General features: G+C 40.5%; 2 protein-coding genes across 5 annotated transcripts in view; both read right to left on the bottom strand.

The window, feature by feature from the left end:
* sipa1 (signal-induced proliferation-associated 1) overlaps window positions 1-4,610 on the bottom strand; it is a 39,189-nt gene extending 34,579 nt beyond the window's left edge. Inside the window, exons 1-2 of the mRNA XM_008285108.1 lie at window positions 4,601-4,610; window positions 3,891-4,239 (exon numbers count right to left, since the gene is read on the bottom strand). The gene's annotated coding sequence lies outside the window, so the exon portion shown is untranslated. The remainder of the gene's footprint in view (window positions 1-3,890; window positions 4,240-4,600) is intronic.
* A 2,664-nt stretch (window positions 4,611-7,274) lies between these two features.
* Window positions 7,275-17,274, bottom strand: LOC103359653 (histone acetyltransferase KAT5). 4 transcript variants are annotated; one of them, XM_008285102.1, is made up of 15 exons: window positions 17,214-17,274; window positions 17,067-17,133; window positions 15,816-15,884; window positions 15,360-15,496; window positions 14,438-14,512; window positions 13,436-13,615; window positions 13,276-13,350; window positions 11,739-11,801; window positions 11,184-11,432; window positions 10,987-11,076; window positions 10,754-10,894; window positions 10,524-10,617; window positions 10,267-10,426; window positions 10,102-10,183; window positions 7,275-8,922 (listed from the first exon to the last, which is right to left on the bottom strand). In XM_008285102.1, the coding sequence occupies exons 1-15, from the start codon at window positions 17,241-17,243 to the stop codon at window positions 8,788-8,790; spliced, it is 1,647 nt and encodes a 548-aa protein (XP_008283324.1). In that variant the 5' UTR covers window positions 17,244-17,274; the 3' UTR covers window positions 7,275-8,787. The 4 variants fall into 4 exon arrangements, with proteins under 4 accessions (XP_008283324.1, XP_008283327.1, XP_008283325.1 ...); XM_008285105.1 differs by having other exon boundaries at window positions 13,445-13,615; XM_008285103.1 differs by having other exon boundaries at window positions 14,444-14,512.
* Between the last annotated feature and the right edge of the window lie 6,692 nt (window positions 17,275-23,966).

Here is a 23,966-nt window from a genome sequence, read left to right as displayed (position 1 = left end):
GCTGACACTGAATCCTGAGTCATTCTCTGACATTTTTCAATATTTTATGCTCTTTCCTAAGTCGTGCTGAGCAGTTACGGAAAAAAAAAAAAGAGAGAGCACCAGCCTCGGACAAAACCGGCGAGCTCTGATCTTCCATCAGGATCACTGGTCAGCAGGGGACAGGTGACAACAGAGAGCACGAGCTAAGAGGATCCACCCAGTGGCTTACACTGCCGGCATCCTGCCATCCGATGAGGGGAAGGCTCCGCCTGTCCAACTGCCTGCCTCACTGAGCCCCTACTGGGAGCCTGCCGGGGTGTAGCCATGCAAAATGGCTCCAAATGAGAGGGATGATATGATGCTGACTCAGACCAGAAACAAAATCTGCCTGGTAACCTCACGACATGCTCATCTAAATCTCACTGAGTGACTGCAGATTCAGATCAAAGTCAGTTTGCTCAAATCTGGGTTAGATTTTGGGTAACTTTTGTTCAAATACACACACATGGTCGCTCCTGTCTGGTGCAGGCACATTTAAATTACATTTTTTAATCATGTTATCAAGTTAAGACGGTTGATTGCTGACTGTTGTGGACAAGGAGTCATTTTAGGAGTTTTGATCGGGACAAAAATTGAGAGCTGGAGTTAAAATCCTGGTAGACAAAGAGCTTCAGAGGATATTAGTTGGATCTACTGACTACATGGCTTCTGATGTCAGAGGTTACAGTTGGCAGAAAGAGTTAGCGAGGGAACACAGGATTGTTTTGTGCCGTTGCCAATAAGAAACAATGAGAGCTGACAGCTAAATGTGAATCCACATGACATTCAGACGTACACAGCACAGCTCTCCTGGTTCTTGTTTGGTGCAGGAAATAAAAAAAAGTGGGCCGATCGATTCAAGACTCTGCTTCCCTCCTACTCAACCTGGAGTCCTGCAGAGTAAAGCCTCCCGCGGGAAAAGACACCCATAGGCTGCTAAACTTTTGCATCAAAAAACAGAATGTTCACGTTGTAGGCCATCTTTCTTACTTCAAAAAAGAAAAGTGCCATTTACAAGAGACATTTAGGATTTGTTAAGAGTTTTGTGTCTTCATGTTAAATGGAAGTCCACTCACATTCACACAGAAACTTCATAAAACTTACTGTCCAGTTTGATCAGACCACATCAGACTCCAAAAGCTGAAGCTGAAACAATTCATCACTTAATCAGCTGCAGCAATTTCATAAATTGAATAATCAATTAAAGTTGCTTCAAGTCATTGATCAAACCCATAAACGTCTCTGTGTTCAAATGGCTCAGATGGAACTCTCCACCTTTGCTTCAGCCAGAATGTGAAGATCCATTAAGTCCCCACTTCTGTTTCCACCGTTTCCCCAAGTACCCACTGCAGCTTGAGCACACCAGCTCACCTACAGCTCTGCTCAAACACTGTAAAGCTATTCTACATCACACAAGGATAAGATGTTAAACTGGAATAATCCAGTCATATATGTTTGAGCCAGAAGCTGATTCTGAAGAAGAATAAAGACACAGAAAATCCCAGTCTGATGCTGACGGGATTGGTTTCTTAGATTAGCTACGTATGAAACCCTGGAAGTCTGGATCTGTGTTTTTGAGGCTGTCGCTGCAGTTTCAAAGCAGAAACACTCTGCTGTGGCACTGGCTGCTTATGGCACTCATGTCTCATGACTCATGGACATGTTAACAAGGTGAAAACTTGATTTGCACCGAAGGGGGCCTTTAGGTAATGTCACGATTTGCTTATTTTTTTACTAACTAAATATTTTGGGGGGTTTTCTTGACAAAAAAAAGTAATTTGAATGCATCAGAGCTGAATAGTTTTCATTATTTTACAAAACTGTATAAGCAAATACTAATTAAGAAAATAACCCACAGATTAATCAATCGCTTGTCGCAGCCCTGATTCAAACGCCTCTTATCTCTCACCATCGCTTTCATGCAAAGCTCAAACTCTTAAGTAACAGCAGACAGACGTGTAACTGTTGGACGTGATTTGATTATGGATAATAATGAAAACCGACTGCCGCTAATTGCCACACTGCTTTACCAGTAGAATGGATTTCCATTAGTTTGACTTAAAAAACATGTTTCCAGGAGAGCAGGCAATTAATAAAGCTGTTTTGTTGGCCAAAAAAGACAATTCTATGAGAACAGAAAGGAAATTATGGACTACAAAGGCTTCAGTTATTCCAGTATTAGCATTCTTTTCAATTACATTTTGCTTCTGTGCACCTGCTCTCTCAAAAAAAAACACTGTGAAATTCTGCGCTTCTTTTAGTTGCATTGTTCGGGCAAGGCCATGGCCTGAGGCTTTCACTGTTTTGATATATACTGTAAAAGCAGCGCAGTGGATGGCAGCAGAACAAAAGTGGACAGCAGCTGAGTTGGATGATCAGGCTGCACACTGCGAGCACCATTATGTCAGTGCACTTCATGCAGATATACTCATCATTCGCCATAATGAATAATTGTCAGCGGTGTAAAACAAGGTGGGTTTTTCATACGCGCACCCAACTGTCCAGTCAAAGTTGACCCTGACGAGAAACCTCACATCCTCCTGCCAGTGTGGAATACAAGCACAACGCTGTTCAGTCACATCCAGTTATCATCACACATCCGTCCTTCCATCCTGCCAGGTCAAACTGCATTTTATCATTCGGAATGCTAATACCAACCACAGTGAATACCACACTGGATGAGGAACCATGCAGCTCAATGTAAATTAAATGGCCCATCCTTTGAGTGCACTGGCTTATGTAAGCTGCTGCTGCTGCTGCTGCTGCTACTGCTGCTCGTCTTCCCCCCCGCTCAGCTCTTCATCCCCTGCTTTTCTTTTGCCTCCAGCAGCCCATCCAGCCCCTGAAACCCAAACGTCTCGTAAACACACAGCCCCATCTTAAACGAGAGGGAGCGCAAAGGGGGGTGTCGGCGGTGGTGGTGGTGGTGGAGGGTGAGGAGGGGATGGGGAGCCTGACTCCTGCATCCCTCATTTTCTCTGCCACCTTGAAAACAACACCCCAATTCCGGTTGTGGTTCTCCATTCCATCATTGTCTGAGCACATCACACAATCCTCTTTATCCTCTCAAATCCCAGCACGCTGCAGACTGATGGCTTTTTTTTTTTTTTTTTTTTTTTTTTTTTTTTTGCGGTCTTTGAAAATCATGTATCAGGAATAAATCCTGATCCTCTTTTTGTTCCTGCACCTTCTTTCTTTCTGTGTCTCTTTCATTCTCTCTGAGTGTCCCTCCATCTAGCCATCCCCTCTCCCCTCCTCCTCCTCCTCCCTCCTCCACCTTGCCCCTCATCTCTGAGTCCTGCAGCCACGAGCGCTCTACGGCAAGGTTTCGCAGTGCCTTCTTGACATTGTCATAACACTGTTTTTTAAGACAATCTTGCCTCGTTGGAGAGTGCACAATGGAGAGAGACAGGAAAGATGATGAGGAGGGAGGGTGGGGGGGTTAGTGTCGGGAGAAGAGGAGGAGGAGGAGGAGGGGAGGAGGGCAGGCCTGGGATGAAATGCGACAAAGGTTGCGAGCTGGATTCAAACCTCACAATGTCGTGTGTAAACGGTATGTCCAGGACGCCTCGGCTGACTGAATAAAATGCATTTTTAAGGAGGTGACAACAGCACAATGGGCAGAGAGGCAGAGGGAGGACAAGCTACATGATGTGATAATGCCAAGCCATTATTTCATAGCCTCTCTCGCTCTCATACATTGTCTCTGCCAGGATTGTATGACTATAAGAGCATATGCATGCCTGTACAGAGGTATGTGGCACAACACGGGGTGCAGATCCATCCATCTGAATTCATTATCATCAGAAAAGAGGGACACGGGGGGGAGGCTGGAATGTGAATTCTCAGTACAATAAGAAAAGCCTTACCTCCACATTTCAGTTCTGCTCGACCCTGCCTTGTTTCATCCTGTTCCTCTCTGCCGACTCCCTCCCCTTCTCTCCCCATGACAGCATTTTTCTGCTATCTATCTCCCCGGTGAGGCTGCTTTTCTCCTCCTCCTTCAGTTCCTCCTGTCTGATGTTCTCTTCCTCTCTCCAAAAATAAAATAAAACAACACGGCGCGCGCACACTTCCCGATCTCTGCGTCTGCCGGCTCCTCTATTCTGTTGTTAAAGTCAAGAGGCAGGTTGATTTGTGCTGTCCTCCTCCCTCTTTCTCCCTCTCGCGCTGATTCTATTCCATTCACATCACACTAAAGCCAACCCCCTCTTTCTCCTCCTCCTCCTCTCTCTCTCTCTCTCGCTCTCTCTCTCTCTCACATAGAGCTTCACCCAGCCTCTCTCTCTCTCTCTCTCTCTCTCTCCTCCCCCCTCCTCATCTCCTTGTCAGAGAGGTTGAAGCAGCAACGGACGGACAGCAGAAAAGAAGAGCTCTCTGTGTCACACGCTGAAACCTAAAAGCCTTCATTTGCCATTAACTCGCACGTTTTCTGAATCAAATCCTCAAGAGCCGGCTGTGACAACATGACATGTGGCAGATTAGACGCTGATGCAATGTTGTATCAAGATTCTACAATTTCCCCACCTTTTCTTTTTTCTTTTTTGCTAATTACTGATGGAAACAGGCGCCCCGCAACATCAAACACATCCATCTGAAGTCTCATTCTTCTGTGCCAAAACCGACATTTCTGCACAAGTGAGATAAAGACACAAAAGCTCGGGGGCAAAGGTGAAAATGGCAGCGTTTGTGTGTGTGTGTGTGTGTGTGACAGTGTGTTTATTTGTAGAGACCTCTGTGTACTCCCCAAACGTAGTCAGTGTGGGTCGAGATCATAACAAACAGTCAACCTGTTTTAAGAACAATGAGAGCACAGGAGTGTAAAAAAACTACAGCTCAGCTTCCCCACTTCTTTTTGAAAAACCCACATACCTGCGAATTTGGCCGCAACCATTTAGTGATGCTCAGGAGAGGCCCCGAGATGAATCACGCCGCTTAACCTACGCTGCAGCAGAGCCGAGTGTCCGGCACCATCCCCCTAATTACTGCGCCGAGTTCTCGTCCTGGCCGTACCATATGGCCGTGTGCGCTACGAGGTCAGCGGCTCGGGTCTGAGAGGGGGGGAGGCAGGGAGGGGGGGAGAGGCCTGCGTTGATGGCAGCATGTGTCTGGAGGAGATAAGAAAAATAGAGACGGAGGCAAGAGTCGATAGTTGTTACAACAGTTTTTCTTGCAAACAAACTCTTTGTGGGTTCGTCTGTGGTGCGGAGGTGTTCTGGGAGTCGGTTGCATCACTCAGTGTCTGTTTAAACCGGCTGATAGATAATCCAATGGAACTGCCTAAACTGCTCATTACCTCGCATGCAGATGAGTTAACAAGTTCAATAATCACATGTGGAATAAAATGGCAGTTAAAAGTCCTTGTTGCAATGTGGAGGTCATGATTATCAAACAAGTATGAACTAAATAATTAAAATTAGGATCTTAATATTCCGACTGTTCCAACACCAGAATACAGTGCAGTCTAACAAAACCTACACTTAATGATTGTTTTCATCATCAAATCAATCTGTTGGTTAGTTTCTTGAGCAATCGATTGGATACTTTATCCAAAAAATGGTGAAAAATATTGATCAGCAATTCCCAAAACCCTGAGATGACTTCCTCAACTGTCTTGTTTTGTTGTACAACCTAAAGATATTCAGCTAAAGGGTGAAAAAATAAGAAAATATACACATTTAAGAAGCTGGAATCAGAAGATTTTTTCATTCAAAATGACTTAAACTAATTATCAAAACTCTTGGTGATTAATTTAAGAGACGATACCTCTCGATAAACTGTTGCAGCTCTATGTCCTGGTACACAAAGATCTATAAATGTATAGTTTTCAGCTCTGGAGCATGATGTAGGATGATGTGAACCAACTAAACACAACCTCAACACTCAGTGCTACAGTGACACCATGTGGAAACTTACCGTGAACAACAAGAAGTGTGTTGTGCTGCTCACAGCTTTGCAGAGAAACGCATCTGTATTTTTTAAAAAAAGGAAAAAAGAAAAAAGATTTGTACCTCTCACACTATTTTATGAAGTGAAACAGCAACAAAAGATTGACTCTCCTCAGCCATTATCTCAATAAAGAGCTAAATTGATTGTTAAAATTTGAGCCAAGTGAAACACAACCAGAAAGCTGAATGCTTTTTAGTTCTTGTACATTAACTTTCATTAATTATTCATGTCATACATTACACTTTATGCTCTAAAGTGACAGCTATTAATGGATAGTGTCCAAGAATCAGAGTAAAAAAAATGCAATATATAAAAGAATCAGGAGGAAATCTGGATGTCAGGAAAGCTTCCCAAATGAAAAGTGTGAGCAGGATATTAGATGAGTGTGAAATTCCTCCTGCTCTCGTGGGGGACATGTGTGGCTCTGCCAGGTGCAGGCAGAAAAATAAGTGTGATGTGATGCAACTAAGTGTAAGAGGAAAGCCTGATAACTCAAACCTGACTTACAGAAACTAAACCAGCATCAGGCCAGAGCTCCTCCAACATGCACATCACCGACCTGCCCGCTGCAGCTGCTGTTGAATATTTTAATGAATGACGCCTCCTGTAGGGGGAAAAAAAAAAACACTATTAAGGTTTTAAACGGTTAAAAGTGGCCGGGATATCAAATCTTTGCCTACCTTTCCACGCCCAGATGTAACGATCAGCAACAGGCCTGGACTAGCCTGAGGAAAAACATACACATGCTGCAGGACATCCAGGATGCTTCCAAAGTTTGAGTTCATATTTTCTTGTAAATCTTACAGCTTTGGTTACCACATTTGATCCTTTACAGTCGTTCATTTGCTGTTCAAACTCACTCATTCCCTCGGCTGCTGCAACAATTACTGTGCTTGTGTTAAACAAGCTTTACTTCATGCTCTGGTTTGAACTCTAGCACACAAGAAATAGAAAATGCTGCCCCCTAGTGTCCAAACTCTATACAACCTTAGTGCCAGGAGCTTGAAGCATGCAGTATTCATGGCCAGATTGTGTTCCACCTGAACTGCATTGACCTTTTGTAAAACCTCATTTGTGTTAGATGCAAACATACTCCTTACTGAAATTTAAAGATATTTTCACTTAACGCAAACCTTTCAGCAAGCAGAGAACCTGATAAATATGCCGGCGGTACCTCAGGAACCTCTACACCTCCTGAAGCAGTAAAACTCTGATTATCTTACCTGTATATGCAGCTGAATCCAATTCTCACACCTTTTCTACCAGTATAAATACATAAAAACACACATTACAGACACTTAGAAGGGTTTTTAAGATTTTTTTTTTTTATCAATTCAACAAGCTTTTCATATCAAACGTTCAAATGATACTCTCAACTGTGTTTCACATAAAGATATACTAAATCATTTCAACAGGGTAAATTCAACATCCTTTTTGACATGTAAACATAAAACACAAACTGAAGGTAAGATATCACTTTTAGGTCTTTTCCTGTTAATATTTGTGCAGCCTTTTTAGATAACATTGAGTAAAAAAAAACAAAAGAGAAAGACAACTGTACACTAAATTTACATTCCTCTAACAGTTCAACATGGCTTCTGTCTTCAGTATGTACAGTCACAGGGAACGTATGTGTCACTCGGGGGGGAAGATGATTTGTCTCAATGATCATGACAGGAGCATTATGTGGGACAAACATGTTTACCTGAATGATCAAACCAAGAGCATAAATAGTTCCAACTACTTAAAATAGTGGGGAATGGAAAGTGGAGCTACTTTAGTAAAAGATAAACCTGAACTGACCGTGTTGGTTCTTTAGCAACAATATGCAAATCTGATGTCTGTTTTAAAATTCTGTGTATGAATCAAAATGATCTTTGCTGCTTTTTTCTGTCTTTACAAGTGAGACATATTTATTAGCTAACACTAAGAACAGCCTAGAGTGTATGATTAAACAACAACAACAAAAAAACTACCAGAACCTTTCTGCTCTGTTAATTGAAACATTGAAATTCAGGCACTAGAAGAGAAACACAAACTGAAATTTTGTTGTATGTTGAGATGAGATTTTCAACGGGCAAGTATGTTACTGTAAAAACATTGTACACAGCAAAAGGCATTTTAGAGATGTTGAAGCCTGAACAATATGAATTAAACTCCCTATTTAAAATGCCTACATTTCCGTGTGTACGTCAGGCATTAGTTGAGTGCTACAGGTCCAGAACATTTTTCATAACTTCAGTCACACAAGGAATTTTGTTTGACCGCAATCAAACCTTTTAGGGACACATAAATAATTCTGATATTCCACATTTGAACATGGCAGATGTCAAAGACAACAAGATGCTTTTGTTTGTGTTGGCCAACGACAACAAAAAGGAAAATAAATTCACTTTCTGGGTTTTTACAAAAATGAGGACAGATGGTGCAATTCACTTTAGAACTAAAATTATTATCTATAAAAACCACTATTAGGTGGTTTGCATGTTTGCAATTTTAGGCTTTAATCTACACTATTAAACAGACACCGTATGTCACTTTTAATGCACTGTTTTGGTCATAAACAGGATCTTTTTACACAGTAGAAGGTGTGTTGTATTTTTGGCGGTGTTACTCTTGACCAGTCTTTCGTTCGTCTCCGAGTTTGACAGCTTTATAAATTCACAAGGTGTAATTATTAGTCTCAGTAATTGTATCTGAAGAGAAGTCCTGGGTTCAAAAAGGTGCTCGATGAGACCGCTCAACAGAAACCTTTATCTGATCCACAGTCTGCTGTCCCAGTTTGATGAGAATATATTAGAGGACCAGGCTGGGACTCTACCATTTCCCCCTTTTGCTCCAGTCCTTCGGAGTGAAGTGAAGGCATTTAGGATCTATGCGCAAGTGCCTCTTCTGCATCGCCCTCTCGTGCCCTTCCACAATGTCCTCTGAAAGCGTCAAGATGTACTGACCCTGGATTCAAGAAATGTGAAAAAGCCAACTTTAGAGGAAGCACATAATACTTAAACAGTGATGGCAGTTTTAAAGCAACATTTTACTCACAATCACATCTGTCAAACTGTTTCATATCATTGGATATTGTAACTCTTTTTGTTTTAATATGGGAGAAGTCCTTTTGAAACCATCTTTCAGCATAAAAGCATTTATGTCTTAAGCTTTGGGCTTCGCCTTTGCCTTTAGACTGGAGAGTGGTGTATAGACCAAGAGTGTTTTCTCTATCACATGTAGTTTTGTCTTACAGTGGATGGCATCTGGGAGAAAGCGGCTTTAGTGAAAACACCACAACAGTAAGTGCAGGAATCTCAGCTTCTTCTGTTCCATAAACTGAGATGGTCAGTTTCATACTGTATTGTAGATTACATGTGAATAATCGTGAAAGGTACTTATTTAAAGCCTAGTGTTTGTAGTGAATCCAGCTTTTCCAACACGGTGCTCTAGAAAAGCTTTTGAGACTAAGAAACCAAAACACGAGTGCAGGTTTGTTGCTGAATTAACCAGGATCTGACAGGTTTCTTCAGATGTAAAGTCTGTAGCAAATTGTGACCTAATGATTGTGGTGCAGCTGAACAAAACTAAGTGTGACTGTGAGTTTTCTTTAATACATGATAGAAATATTGTTAGCACTTTAAACAAAACTCCTTCTCAACTGCAAATCATCAACATTATTACTATTGGGTTACGTTCTCTGGCTACAACTGCATGTCTATAAATCATTTATGTCTATGTGGACCATAACTTTTTTTAATCTTCCAGTTGCTGTGTAGTAAGATTCTATGGACATGCAAGTCTGGTAAATCATGAATGAATGGGAATACAACTTGATAGTGCAGTGACGGTGTTCCCCTTCTTCAGCTCACAGTCTATCGCTCTCTAGAGTGTGGAATCATATTTTGAGGTTCACTGTATTAAACTGGATGCTTTGACCTTTTCTCTTTTTTAAGGGTAACTCAGAATTTAGAGTTTGTTGAACCGACTGTGATCTCTTCAGGGTCATGTTCAGAGTTTCTGAATCCCATTTTCTGGAAAAGGGGCCATTTATCAAGCTCTGTTGTGCATCCATTTTCATTTAAATTACATGGAAGGTGTTTTTGAACCAGAGGAGTGTAAACTGTGAATTACACTCAGTCTCACCTTGTAATAGTTGATTAGGTTGAGGTACTGAAGCGTGGAAATAACGTCTTCTTTCTTTACACTTGTGATTTCACTGATCTCACTGTGGGTATAAAAAGATACATTATTCAATCTGTTCTAAAAATGGTTCTATAAGGACAGCGAAAGGTTGAGATAGCCCCATACTTGATGGTAATCTGAGGCCTTTCTCCATTGTCAGGTTTAAGGTCCATGAGAATTTCCAAGATGGTCTGTGACCAGTAGGAGCGATAGGACAAGAGACCGAGGTCAGAAAGCGGCTTCTCCGGAGTGCCCGTCTTTCCTTCTACCTTGGACAGCTCGTAACCTGACAGATACAGTGAGCCAAAGGTTATCACAGGTGAAATGAACCAAGACATGTTCAAACATTAAAATTTAGTGATTACAATATTTTCTGAACTTACTGAACTCGATGAGCAGTTTGCCGTAACCTCTCCGCTGGTACGGAGGCAAGGTGAGGATGCAGGCAACGTTATAATCTTCAGTCGACTCTTTTTCCTGCACACAGGAAATAAAAACAAAATTGACCTCTGGGAGCCCCTAGTTTGATAGAGGACTGATACCAAGCAATGATTAGTGAACTGCACATTCACACTGTAACCGTAGTTTAAAATCCCCTGTATAATTTGTGTACCTTAGAGAAGTAGCCCACTATGTGGAAGCCTTTGGAGTCATACTCTGTCATTACGTAGAAGAGGAAAGGGTCTGTGTCGTAATACAATGTTTTGTGGTCCAGGAAACACTTAGCGAGTAAACACAGGTTCTGCGAATAATTCTGGAAAATGAAAACAGACATGCATCAATCGCAAATAAACAACAACAAAATGCTGTAAAACTGAGGAAAGACTAAAACATCCTCTCACTAACTTTGTTTTTCCTGCCGTCAATCTCAAAGAACGAGATGGTGCCTTTACGGTAGATCTCGTTGCCTGGAGGGTGTCTTAGATTACATTTGGTCTGTCAAAGATGACAAAAAAGAAAAGACCATGAGAGCAATGTGGAACAATTCCAACTTCAGCTGGTGACATTTCTAAGATATTTAACATTTAAAATGAGATTCTTACCAAATGCCTCTGGAGACATTTGAGGCTTTTGAGGTACTTGAGACAGAATTCGCAGAGGTAGAGGATGGGCAACGCAGTGAGTTCCTGTGGGTACGGTGAGAAGTACCAGGGCTTCAGTCTGTGCCGTCCCAGCTCTATGCACTCAATGTTTTTCATGCGTGTGACGATGTCGTCGTGGCTGCGATCGGACACCAGACTGCCTGTCATGCGCGGTGCAGTCGGGATGCCATCCGAACTGTCCTGGGAATCCTGTTGGTAAACAATGTGAGCATGACACATTAGACACTCACGCTTCAGTGACTTTCAAGTCGATAAAATTGTTTGAAAACAAAAAGCTGCTCGATCATTTACATTGTAAGATTTTTTTTTCTTTCTCACACATTTAGACTTCATTAAGTAAGTAACGTGATTAATCACAGTTGTCGTACATGTTACTAGAAGGACTAACTTGGGTCTGAGGTAAGCAGCACCTCTGTTTTATTGGACCCACTAAGGCACAGCTGAATTTGGACAGCAACACACAATCAACGGGCAATAATAGGAAATAAAACAGACCTCTGGTGGTGGTAGAAAGACACTGGCGGTTTGAGGGTTGTTATACTGCAAAACCTTTATCATCTAGCAGAAAAAGACACAAAAACACGGGCTTTTGGAAACTAAAGAGGGGAATAAAATGATTCTTATTTACACTGAACACGATGGTTAAGGGGGCAGATTGAAAGCAATATTTAACTTCAGCAGAACATTTGTAGTTTTAGTACGTTTCCAGATGGGTTCATCAGGAGCCAGCCAGGTACACTGGCAATCAGAAGTTGTGATAGAGATGTTAGAGAGTAAATGAAAAGTGGGGAAAAGAGCAAACACAAAAGTTCATTTTATGTGGGTTTATCAGTTTTTGTAATGTACATAGAGAACCCACTAGCCACTGTCAGTGAAGACAATGTGAAAATGTGGGAGGTCTGCTGCAGCAACATAAAAGCGAAGCTGCTCATGTGCAAGTAGCTCGACGGAGTAAACAGAAATCCTGAAAATCCAGAGGAGGTCTGACTTTCTAGGTTTGGTCTTTTTTCAGCCACTTTTTCAGTTTATAACTGCAATTCATTGAAAACATGTATGCAATCAAGATGGACCAAGTTACAATCAGAAAACAAAACAGTATATTGAACGCTATCGAAAATAAAGACTGTTAAAAATCTGTCACTACTGTGTGATCTCCATACAGTCTGGAAATGTTTTCATTTTGTGTTGCATCAGAAATCACATAAATACTCTGTTACAGAACTGAATGTCCACAAACAGCAACACCCGAGACCCACGGAAAATCATCTTAACCTCATGTGGAAAATAAACACAACAAAGCCTGAGGATTCTATAGAAAACAATACCTGCTGAAAATAACCAGAGTGGATGTTGAAAAGAGAAAATGCATGAAAACACAACACAGCAGGTCATTACGTCTGTTTGTTAGTCTGAAGATTATGATCCAATTATCAAACATTAACACTTAAGAGTAGATGTTAGACTCAAAACCGACAACTCATGACCAGACAATGTAAATGTAACATGTAGTATCCTGCTTCAAACAACTTGACAAACACAAAATACAAAATACAACGGGGAAAAAACAAATTAAAAGCATAAACTGCACAATATTTTGATGGGATAATATAATGATTAGAATAGAGCATGTGAAAATTGAAAAAGGAACCAATTCTGTCATTTAAAAGAAAAAGACAGAGAGAAAAATGACAAAGATTTAATGTTTTTGTTTTTTTTTAAACTTTCATTGCTACTATTACATTTGAGATTTGTGTACATTTCTGTACTGCTGAAGGGAGTATTTGTAACCAAAGTGCAGAATTTGTGCAACAGCTATGCATCACTTTAAAGGATTTTATCACCTGCTGAATTTGGGGATGGTACCTTAAATGAACTCAAGTATACTGAACATGTGTTAGCGTTCAGTGCTCAAAATAAAAGGCTATAAACACATGCATCTACCAAACCCAAAAGATACAGACACATAAGGTATACGTTTAAAAATGGTGAAAATAAACTGATTGTGAAGGTGAAGCCTATTAAAGCTGCATACCTCGTCAGTTCCACCACAATTAGCTTTCCTCTTCCTCCCAGGCTGAGACGGGATGAGTCGTCGGGCAGTGCCGTTCTAGTGTCAGAGGAAAATGACACATTTGTTTACTAAGAAACAACTAAAGATTTTTAACTTAAAAAACAGAAAAATCCAAACGCACTTCCTTTACCGTTGTGAGCGAAGAGAGCTGCTCATGGTCTTCGCGGGCCTTAAAGGTGTTGGTCTCCCTCACAGCAGGAAAAACAGATGCCTGAGAGGCTTCAGCTGAACTTGGCAGGGAGGGCACGGGGGTGGCAGGGGGTACCTGAGTCGCCAAGGGGACGGTCTCCACTTTCCTCTTCTGCAGCAAACATACATTGTTAGACATTCGTCCCAAAATAAGCACAGACACTTAACTGAATGCAAATTTTTGCTTTTCAAACAAGATTAGGGTTTTTTGTGTGTTTTTTTTTTTATTCCAGCCTGACCAGAGGTAGGCGTTCCAATTTTCAAAATACGCACCAATGTCATGAATAACAGCTGGGTACTCCAGTTTTACTTTATGAGGAGTGTAATCTAAGCAGCAAGGTGCATTACTAGCAAATGGACAGAGCTAAGACTGTGTCTTTTTAATAGCCACAGCAAATCAAATTAAACTGATTTGTCCAATTTGTGGCTAAAATAGTCCAATGTAAATTACACCTCATTTAAACCTGGTGTTAAGATGTCATGGAGACAGAGAGCTGCAACTGCAATTAATAATGTTGTCAGGAGCCAAAAAAAAAGTTTTCTATTTTGTTCATAAAGTACTTTCGGGCATGTGATTTCTGTAATTATATTCAACACTTGCAGATAATGAAAGCTCATAGCATAATTCACTTTTTGCACAACACAACATTGATTATAACAAAGCCAAAGCATGCCAGCTACCTTGAAAGATTTAAAGCTGAAATGTGGCCGGAGGAGTCACACCTCATAAACATTAGGTTAAACTGTGTATTAAACCACTTCCACATGGGAGCTACATGACTGGATTAACATCGTCTTTTGTTGTGTCACAGCTCTTTATATCTACATTTCCACGCAGTTCAGCATGAGCTGACAGCTGTACGATCACACAAAACACATGTTGACACCAGGTTCAAAAAAGGCTTCAGTCATTTCTAGAATTGGTAAATTCAACTTGTACCGGCGTAGGGAGGGTTTTGCCTCTGGAAGGAGCTGCGGCAGTTTGTAGGTTGAGATCTAGACTCTTCCTCTGAATTGAACAGAAAGGAAGAGAAGGAAGGCGATTAACTGACATTCATGCTGAGCCTCAGGTAAATATTCAGGTTTTCACTGCACATACAATTTAACTAGTGACTTGAACAATAATGAGCACAACATTAAGAAAGAAACTGCAACAGATACTGTAAAAAAATAAAAATTTCTGTGGCAGTCATTTGAAGAGAAAGAAGATTTGATGAAGCATGAACACAATCACTTAAGAATGAAACCGGAGGAAAACAATCTTCGTCCTAACACGTACTCCTTAAATATTTTACTGAAATGAAAATATCAATTTTAACACATCATTGACCACGCTGCATGCAGCATAAAGTATGTCATTACTAAAGAGATCGTGTAAATGGTTGCTAATATCTTGCAGTCACACTGAGGTTTCTGCCCAGCAAAACAATCACCAATGAAAGTCATCAACATAGTTTTTCTTTATTAACCAAAGCGTTGAGCAGTCACAGTACTGACCACTAATTTCAATTACTACTCTTACACAAAAAACAGGTTTTAATACCTACAAGCAATCCTCATAACATAGTAACTGAGACATCGACATTCACTTCTGGGAGTATTTTGAAGCAATACAAAAGGCTATCTTTTACAGTTTTACTCATTTAATCCATCATTCACATCGTCTAGTCTTACTGGTACTTGTCTTTTACAATTAGCGTTTTTGCAGCTGCCAAACACAGTGAAATATAACAAGCAGGCTCATAGTGTGTAGACAAATGCTTAAATAATTGTAAAAGGATCATGCTAATTCGGATCATATTGATGCAATGTTTGAGGGTGTGAGACAAATGTTCAGCGATGTAAGACAAGCTTACCACTTCTCTCTCTGGAGAACTGGGACGGGAACCTGGAAGTCCATTCTTGGTTGGTGTTTTAGCTTCTTTCTTAGGGAACTGAAGCTTCTTCATGTCCAGCCGGTCCCCTGTGACCCACTCATCCAGGCGCTTGTTGACTGATAACAAAAGCAATTTCACACAAACAAGTACACAATTGCTGTGACATTTCTGTGTGCTGCAATCCAGTCTACAAAGTGATCATAACCACGGGTGGGTGAAGAAATTGATTCACAAACGTCTTGTGATTGTTAGCCTTTGTGATTCTGTATTGACGCACAAATGCAACACAAAAATTGAGTCTAAAATTTTAAAAAAAGGCATGTGTTTGGCCACATTTTTGATCAAAAGGCTAGAATTAGCTTTCCTGTGTGTTAACTTTAACAGTGACCGCTAAATTGTCAAAGAAAAACAACAACAGGCGTGAGCTGTACTCACAGTCAATGTAGTGAACATAGTAGAGCTTTCTCGAGGAGACCTCCTTCACACTTAGAATTTCAGCCAATGCTGTAAGAGAAGCAAAGAAGTCACATTCAAACTGAACTGTACAGAAAAAAACAAATTTATTGAGATGCATTTTTATGAAATAGCTGCAAAACAGTGTAGACTTTATGGGCTTAACAAATCTAAACAGACATTAAAGTTTGGGGGTAAATTTTAGTCACAAGTAAAGCATTCATTTATTAGACGACACAAAATTAAGTGTATAAATACAATATAACGTTTACTGTTTTGCAGTAAAATACCAAGTCAAATTCCATGTATGTAAAAACTTACTTGGCAATAAAACCTTTCCGATTTTGATCTTAACTGGTATCAGGTTGCTGAGTTGGCAGGAAATTGTTGCTTTACATCATGGTAAGTGGCGCAATATTAGGGATTTAGACATTGGGATGGACAACTCTAGTAATTTGAGAAGCTTATGCAGCTTGGGGAAGTATGCATATGCATTTTTTTTTTTTTTTTAAACCAAAATCCCCAAATTTCATAAATATTAAAACAATGAATTAAGCAAATATTAACATAAACAGGCAACAGTTCCAACAGAAATTAGATCCCTAAAACGGATTTCAACAGGAAAACTATCATAACAGTATCTAAAGCCAAATGTTTGGAGAATCAGTGCACAAAATCTATTTGGATATGAAGCTAAGGGTGTCATCCGGTATGAGAATTGGCACTGAGGTGTCAGAATAGAAACGCTGCCACAATGAGCTCTGTGATGATGAAAAAAACTGTTTGACTGAGAAACTGTCACTGACTTGTCTGACTAATACTAAGTGTTTTCATCTTAGGACCTGCCAAAACAATGAGGGTCAACACTTCAGTAAAAAGTTAGTTTTTAAGTGAGTTGCAGCATAAGTTCAGGCAAACAGCTGTTTCACTTGAACAGTTCTGTTTATGATTTGTACACATCTGCCGGGTGCCGGGATTTCGCCTCGTTTATCGCCTATAAAATGTATTATATTAAAATGTCACTCGGAGTAGGCTTGTTAACATCTAAATGAATGACATGGACTTTAGCAAGCCTTCACATTAAACCCAGTCTGGCTGTCCAGCTGCATGTGTCCTGTGTGAGTGACGGTGTTTACAGCGCTTTAACTGGAGGCCGTGGCTCCTGTTAACAACAGCTGAGGTTAGCTGCTTAGCATTAGCTTAGCACTGGAAAAACAAACGGACAATACTTACGCCACTCGTCTTCGTGTTCTTGGTTTTTGCGAAGAACCGGGAGGCGACAGCCCTCCACAATCTCGACCTGTAAAAGACAATGTGTCAATTTGCGTCCCGAAACCGGTCAATGTCTCTAAAATATCATTATATCTTTCGAAAACCTACCGATGATCCGTTGTCCGCCATTTTCGTCATCTGTGAGAGCAGGAGCGGCGCGGGGTGTTGTGGGAAAATGCCGGTCCACATCAAAGAGGAAACAGACAGCGAGATGAATCTCTGGAAACGTCTCCGACGTCCAGATCAAAGACAAAACCAACTGCAAGATGAAAATCTACAAACATCTAAAACGACGGATAACTAACCCAGACGAATATGTCGGTTTTGTCATTAATACATCGGCGTTTTTATATCTTTGCTGAGCATATCTTCTTTTTTTTTATCGAAAAGTTTGCTGTGTAAACATCCCTATTTTTAAAACACTAAACAAACATCCCTTTACGCTATAATACCAGTTGCTGCATGACTCTTCTGAGCAATAAGTAAGCTATATTTGGTTGGAAGGCCAAACTTATTTACGTTTTAACCTCATTTCAGTGATATCAACTACACCTAACTACACTTCATACTGCTTCCAGATTTGCATTGATAGTTTTATTGTTGGTATGATTTTACTTATTTTTTATACAGAAGTAGCCTTTTTTGTGCTCATTTATTTGTCGCTGTGTTGACAATTTTCACCATATATTGGATATTATACTTTATGCTTCTTATTTATTGTTCCAAAACCATGCAATAAATAAATACCAGATGTTGCTGCTAGCTAATTTCCATCTCCCTGAGCATGTAAGCACAAATTACAAGTACATATCTATGTACTTATTGCTAATAAATACATAAACACAAATAATAATGTCTCTCTTCAACTTCTGTGCATGCTTCCCCAGCTTCAGGGGTCCAATGAAGTATTGCTCAGTCATCCTTTGCATTAACTCGCCTTTGAGACACATCTTGCATACCAAGACTTTCAATGATCAGTGTCACTCTTGAGTGAAAGGACTGAAGGAATTAAATTTTTTGCTGCTTTTTGGACTTCTTGGCTTTTTCATGTGTTGCTGGGGATCTGTGTCTCCTGTCCTGCTCTTGTTTCACTTACCCAGGAGCAGATAGCTATGCTTATTTATCTTCAGTGTTGGGAGATGGCTACACCCCTGAGAAAAATGTATAAATCAACTATTCGTTTAGAAAGGTAGCTGTCATTTCATTGACAAATGGCAACACAACAGGCATCCTGGAGAGTCAACCCATTAAATTCCGTCATGGCCTTGATGCTGAAGATGAGAAACTAAGTCCTCTAGTGGCAGTTACTCATAATACACAAAACCTACCTTCAATGTTTTCTGGTTGGTGTCTGAGCTGTCTTGAGGCCAAAGGCATCAATCCTCAGACCTGATCAGTTCTCTGAACCCGAGGTTGTCCTTCACCCTGAATGTACAAACCTTGTGCACACGCAGGACCAGCAGTTTGTTTAAGAGTTTCCTCCACCGTGCAGTGATGGAGAACACTCAGGGAGCCCCATCGGAGGCAGTGCAAAGTCAGCTGGATTTTTTACAAGAGTGTGACAGCAGAGAGTTGTGTTGTCAAAACCCACCCTTCACCTCTGATTTCTTAACCAGCAGAGGAGCTCATTAAAGGGAAAATAATTGGCAAACTACCTGAAATGACTCATGAGTACACGCATCACGTTCCGAGTGCATGCCTTGCTGGGCTCTTGCTCCCACTTGGCTGGATTTAAGGTGAGCTAAGAGGCAGGCATGCAGCACCTTTATTGGCTCTACTCCCGCCTGGTTAGACAGCAAGCACATCGATCTGTCTCAGGGTGCTGCAGCAGAGCCTCATTAGGCTTTAACTTATTAAAGTCCATTTGATTACTATGCAGTACTCACAAACAACCTGAGCAGTGAGTGAACACTTTTCAAAGAATCGTTTCATGCAGCTATTATGCCGCAGTGTGGTGCACTTTATATCAAATGAATCAAAGTTTGGAGTATCTATGTGTCTTCCAACGTCTAGCTTTAGGTTGTTTTCGCAGTGGAATGAATAACTGTAAGGCCAATATAAAGTTATGTTTCATATATTTATGTTCATTTGCATTACTAGAAAGACAACACATACAACGACTATAATCCTGTATTCTGTCAAGGAACAAGGATATACATTTCTTGCCAGGCTCCCTGTTGTCTACAACTAAACCAGCCTCAAGGGGAAACAAATGAGCAAAAGAATATGTCGTCTACATATATTTATTTTCTATTAGACCGTGTGATATCTCAGCCTGAATGACAATTCTAAAATCTTGTGTGTTCAGTAGGTAAATCCATCCATCCATTATCTATACACCGCTTAATCCTCACTAGGGTCATGGGGGGCTGGAGCCTGTCTCAGCCGACTTAGGGTGAAGGCAGAGGACACCCTGGACAGGTCACCAGTCTATCACAGGGCCACACTTAGAGACAGACAACCAAGCACACTCACATTCACACCTACGGACAATTTAGAATCACCAATTAACCTCAACATGTTTTTGGACTGTGGGAGGGAGCCAGAAGCCGGAGAACCTGGAGAGAACCCACGCTGCACAGGGAGAACATGGAGACTCCACACAGAAAGATCCCAAACCGGTGACCTTCTTGCTGTGAGGCAACAGTGCTAACCACAAAGCCACTGTGCAGCCTCAGTATGTAATCAAATTTGACTATTTATTTGATGTTTTTTTTTTGCATACAATTTTCTTAATTTATCTGATCCTTTTTAGATGATTCAATCCAAATCTTTATTAAGGCTGCTTTTCTTTTGTCACCTGTTTTCAGTTTCTGCTGAAACGATGAATATAAATTATAACTAAACCACTTCCTCACTCTGAATAAAGCTATTATGTAAAATTGTGGAAGCACTTCAGTCCCTCTCATGCTACACTGTGTCTGCCTGTAATTACTGCTCTCACAATCACCAGGACAATGGAGCAACAAAGTGTAGAAATCATTTTTCTGGTTCTCCGTGATATTTACACTCAGCTCTCTGTTTTGTTCAAGAATACCTCCTTCATCACAGACTTTATTCTGTTGACAATAATTTAAAAAGCTGCTCTAAGTTGAAGGTTTTTGTGTTTTCAAGAGTTTTTATTTTTTTCTGATTAAAACTTGAAATGAAACACTGGCTAAGCTACATTCAGCAACCTTTAGTTGTTTTTGAAATGCCTCCAGTGTACCTTTAAAGTTAATTTTGTAGAAATGTACATTCAAAAAAGTATAAAAAGTGTGTTAAATGGTTGCATTTCGAACAACCTCAAACATTAACCTACAGTGCAAACTGTCATAGACAAAGTGTGATTTAGCAAACAACAAATAACCACATGCTCGTATGCAACAATCAGTGTTTGAGCAAATCATCTCAATGAGCGAGGGCAAAGGTTATAAATTATCTTTATTATAATCCTTGAAACAGCGTTCAGTATACAGAACTTGCATTTTTTTGAGTTGAGAAATCGTAAAAGTAAACTGCAAATGATAAAGAAATTATATCAGACAAAACTAAAGAAAGAACAATCTGTGTAAGACAGCCTTAATTCCATCACTAATTTTCAATCAGAAAATCAAAGCTTTCTGCAGGGAGAGCCTGAATATTGTTACTTACCATGCATGATAGAGTGCATTTAAGTCGGGTGGCTTAGTATGAGAGACGGATGGAACAGTGATATGACAAATAAAACAAGAGTGTCAGAGAGACTGAAAAAAAACCTTTTCGATTTGAACATGCGCTCATCAGCTGCATCCCGCAATATCACTTCCAAGGCTTCTTCGTAATGCATATCTATGATTACATTTGATCAAGATTAAATGACTTAGTGTCTCCACTGGAGCAAAATCGCATCCTTCAATAACTGTCAATTTTTTTGGACCTGAAAGAGACGCCGGCAAACTAATCTTGCAAATCAGGTGAACCGGTGGGATCTGAATGGCTACAAACTTTGTGTTTTCAGAGCACTTTCTTTGGTCAGAAAATTAATTAGAACATTGGACAGCCATCTCACTGAGAAGTCCACCCGCTATATTTCACATTTTGCGGCAGAAGAAGGATGATTTGTTTTCTTCTTTGGTAACACAGGCCCCTTTAGACCTCAGGCCAAAGACTTTCTCCAGACTGCTTAATGACTTCAACGCTGCTAATTATCCCTGCTTTGTTCGTGGGCTGGAGCTGTTTCTTTTTCTGCAGTTTTGTTAAAATTCAGTCATACCCACAGGTCAGCTTATAACTCATGGCTTTTGATAGAAGTCGGGGGAGCTTAAAACAACACATCCTCTGTGTTGGCAGGAAAACTGGCTCTATGCAATATTTTTTCCCCCCATGCTACACATTTTCCAGCACTGACTCAAGAACCAATTATCTTGGCGAACATGGCAACATCTGCCCAGTGGCGTTTATCCCCCTCTTTTGTCTCTCAAATTAAATCATTATAACAATCCAGTGGATTACGTTAGCTTATGTTACTGAACAGGAGCAACAAAAACACAACTTAAAAAGTTCTGATTGCAGTGTCACAATTTCCCTCCATGAAGTTGTTCTCATGGAGTTAGAATACCTTTGGATGGTTATTGCACGTAATAAAACGGGAACAAAAGGACTCAAATCAAGTTCTTAAACTGACAAAGTGACTGATGCAGTAGAAGTGGAGGTATAACAGTAAAACATCGCAATGTTGACTATTGCTATTTATGACAGAGTCCAAACCTCAGCTGCTGCAGTTTTCTCTCAGTCTAACAGTGAAGCTGATCATTGATTACTGATCTGCTCTCTGATCAAACTGCCCTCTTCAGCTACATGATGACACATTTGGTTGACTGTTGTTTATCCTTGCCTTCTTCCATCTGTCACTTTTCACACGTTGTTACCTTCTCACTCCTGACTCTCTCTTTCTTTTAAAAAAAAATCTACACCAGTGACGCACGCTCGATTCCAGATATACGCTTCCGTTCAGCGGAAAGCAGAGGATTTGCATCTCCTCAAACATGGCAGGATACACACGATACATTTGGATGAGGAACTAAAAATCATTATACTATACTCTGAATTTTCATTCCTAAAGTGAACATGCAACATTCAGTTGCTGTTTTTCCCGTTATACTTTCAAGCAGCGCTCGTCTCATAGATATATAAAAATAAAATTAAATACAAATAACTTAAAAAAAGGAAGAAACATACACTGAAAAGTGCAAATGTACATTTGTTTACAGCATGACATATTCACTGTACAATCATTGATTATATACTCACATTATTTTATGCATTATAATAAGGATTACTAAGTAGCATAGTTTGAGTAAGAAATATTTCATAGCAAGTCTATTGGAAAATATTTGCATTGCCTTGTGACTAGGAGAGGCTCTTCTAAACATTGCCAAGGTGAATGTGTGTGTTTGTGTGTATGTATGTCTGTAAGTGTGTGTGTGTGCACGTGTGTGTGTGAGAAACAGCATATGTATGTCGACATAAGGTGTATGTGCAAACAATAAAGCAGAGGAAACTCAAATCATTCTAGATCAGAGGCACAAAAACTGCCCAGCCAGCATTTCAAGTATCTAGCATTGTTTTGGACAACACACATCTGTCAGACATCAGCAAAGCAGAGAGAGAGACAAGGAAAGAACCAGGTTGCTTCCTGTCGTAGCTCAGGAGGAGGCAGCTAAAGAGTCATACAACGAGTGGAAACAAGCATTTCAAAGAATTTGTGTCAAAAGAGCGACACCGATTAGACAAACGTCACTTTTTTTTTTTTTAAACCGCAGTATAATGCTATTGCACGTCACCTAAAACACCACCACTCTCTCTGCGATTAGGACAGCCTTCTGCTTCAGGCTGGAAAATGCTTACTCGCTTTCACATTTTGCTCCCAGTTCACTGAGTGTTTCCTCAGTTATGGCATAAACAAACACGTCATAATAAGGGACGGGTAAGGATTCGCAGGTCTGATCGCGGGGCGGGGGGGAGTCCATATCAGCCGCTGTATAAGACACGCTGCACATTTTTACAAGCACTTCATCCAAATGTTCTGCAGCCATCAGTGGTCGGGCAGAAGGCCTGCAAAAATGAGCCACACTAAAGATGGAAAGCGAGGAACGTCATCCATTGGCAGTCGGTTTGTTTAGGTTGTTTTCCATAAAGACAAGTCATCATGTTCAGCATCTCGGTAAAGATACCTGATAAGATCGTCCTACAGCAGAGAGAGATAATCCACACAATCTGGCATGGAAAGTTTCCCCTTCCTCCAATGGCAATAAAAGGGAATCCTTCGTGTTGGATGCTGTCCAATTAGGTATCGATTATCGGGATTCTGATGTGAACCTTTTTAGGCACTGGATTGAGAAGCTACAAGTTACTGGACACTCCTGCACCAAGATGGTTATTATGGCTCCTCATAAGCTCATGAGTCAAATGACACGATCCTGGAGTGGCCATAAAATACAAATCCAAATTTTTCAGTTTAATGAAACATGCTTTCTGTTACTTTGTTGGGTACTTTTGTTCATTTACGGTGCAGATACACAATATTTGCATTTTAATATAATTTATTTCTGGAAGGTAATAGCAATTTGAGAAATACTATCACCTGGTAGACAGAACAACACTTCACAGTCTGAACTTGTTGTATTCTTGAACAACAAACGGTTTCAGTCTGTGTTTTACTGTACAGTTTGGGTAATGGTTCAGCACAGCTTTCTGATTGTGTGTGCCGGGTTGGTGTATGTCTTTCTACATGTGTGTGAAGTAGAGACAGAGGAAGAGGGACTATATGTTTTCTTACTATCTCACACTGCCGGGATTTGCACGAGTATCCAGATTCGTCTGTGGTTGTCTTTGGGCGTC

The sequence above is a fragment of the Stegastes partitus genome, unplaced genomic scaffold (genome assembly GCF_000690725.1).
Source record: "Stegastes partitus isolate 25-593 unplaced genomic scaffold, Stegastes_partitus-1.0.2 Scaffold387, whole genome shotgun sequence".
Lineage (NCBI taxonomy): Eukaryota > Metazoa > Chordata > Actinopteri > Pomacentridae > Stegastes > Stegastes partitus.
This window is presented reverse-complemented; position numbering and strand designations above follow the sequence as displayed.

Bases quoted from the DNA above. Each gene is read 5' to 3' on its own strand.
- LOC103359653 (XM_008285102.1), bottom strand. From the start codon at position 17,243: ATGACGAAAATGGCGGACAACGGATCATCG. The intron at 17,134-17,213 runs GTAGGTTTTCGA...TGTCTTTTACAG, and splicing joins TGGCGGACAACGGATCATCG to GTCGAGATTGTGGAGGGCTG. The intron at 13,616-14,437 runs GTTGAATTTACC...TGTTTGCTGCAG, and splicing joins CCCTCCCTACGCCGGTACAA to AAGAGGAAAGTGGAGACCGT.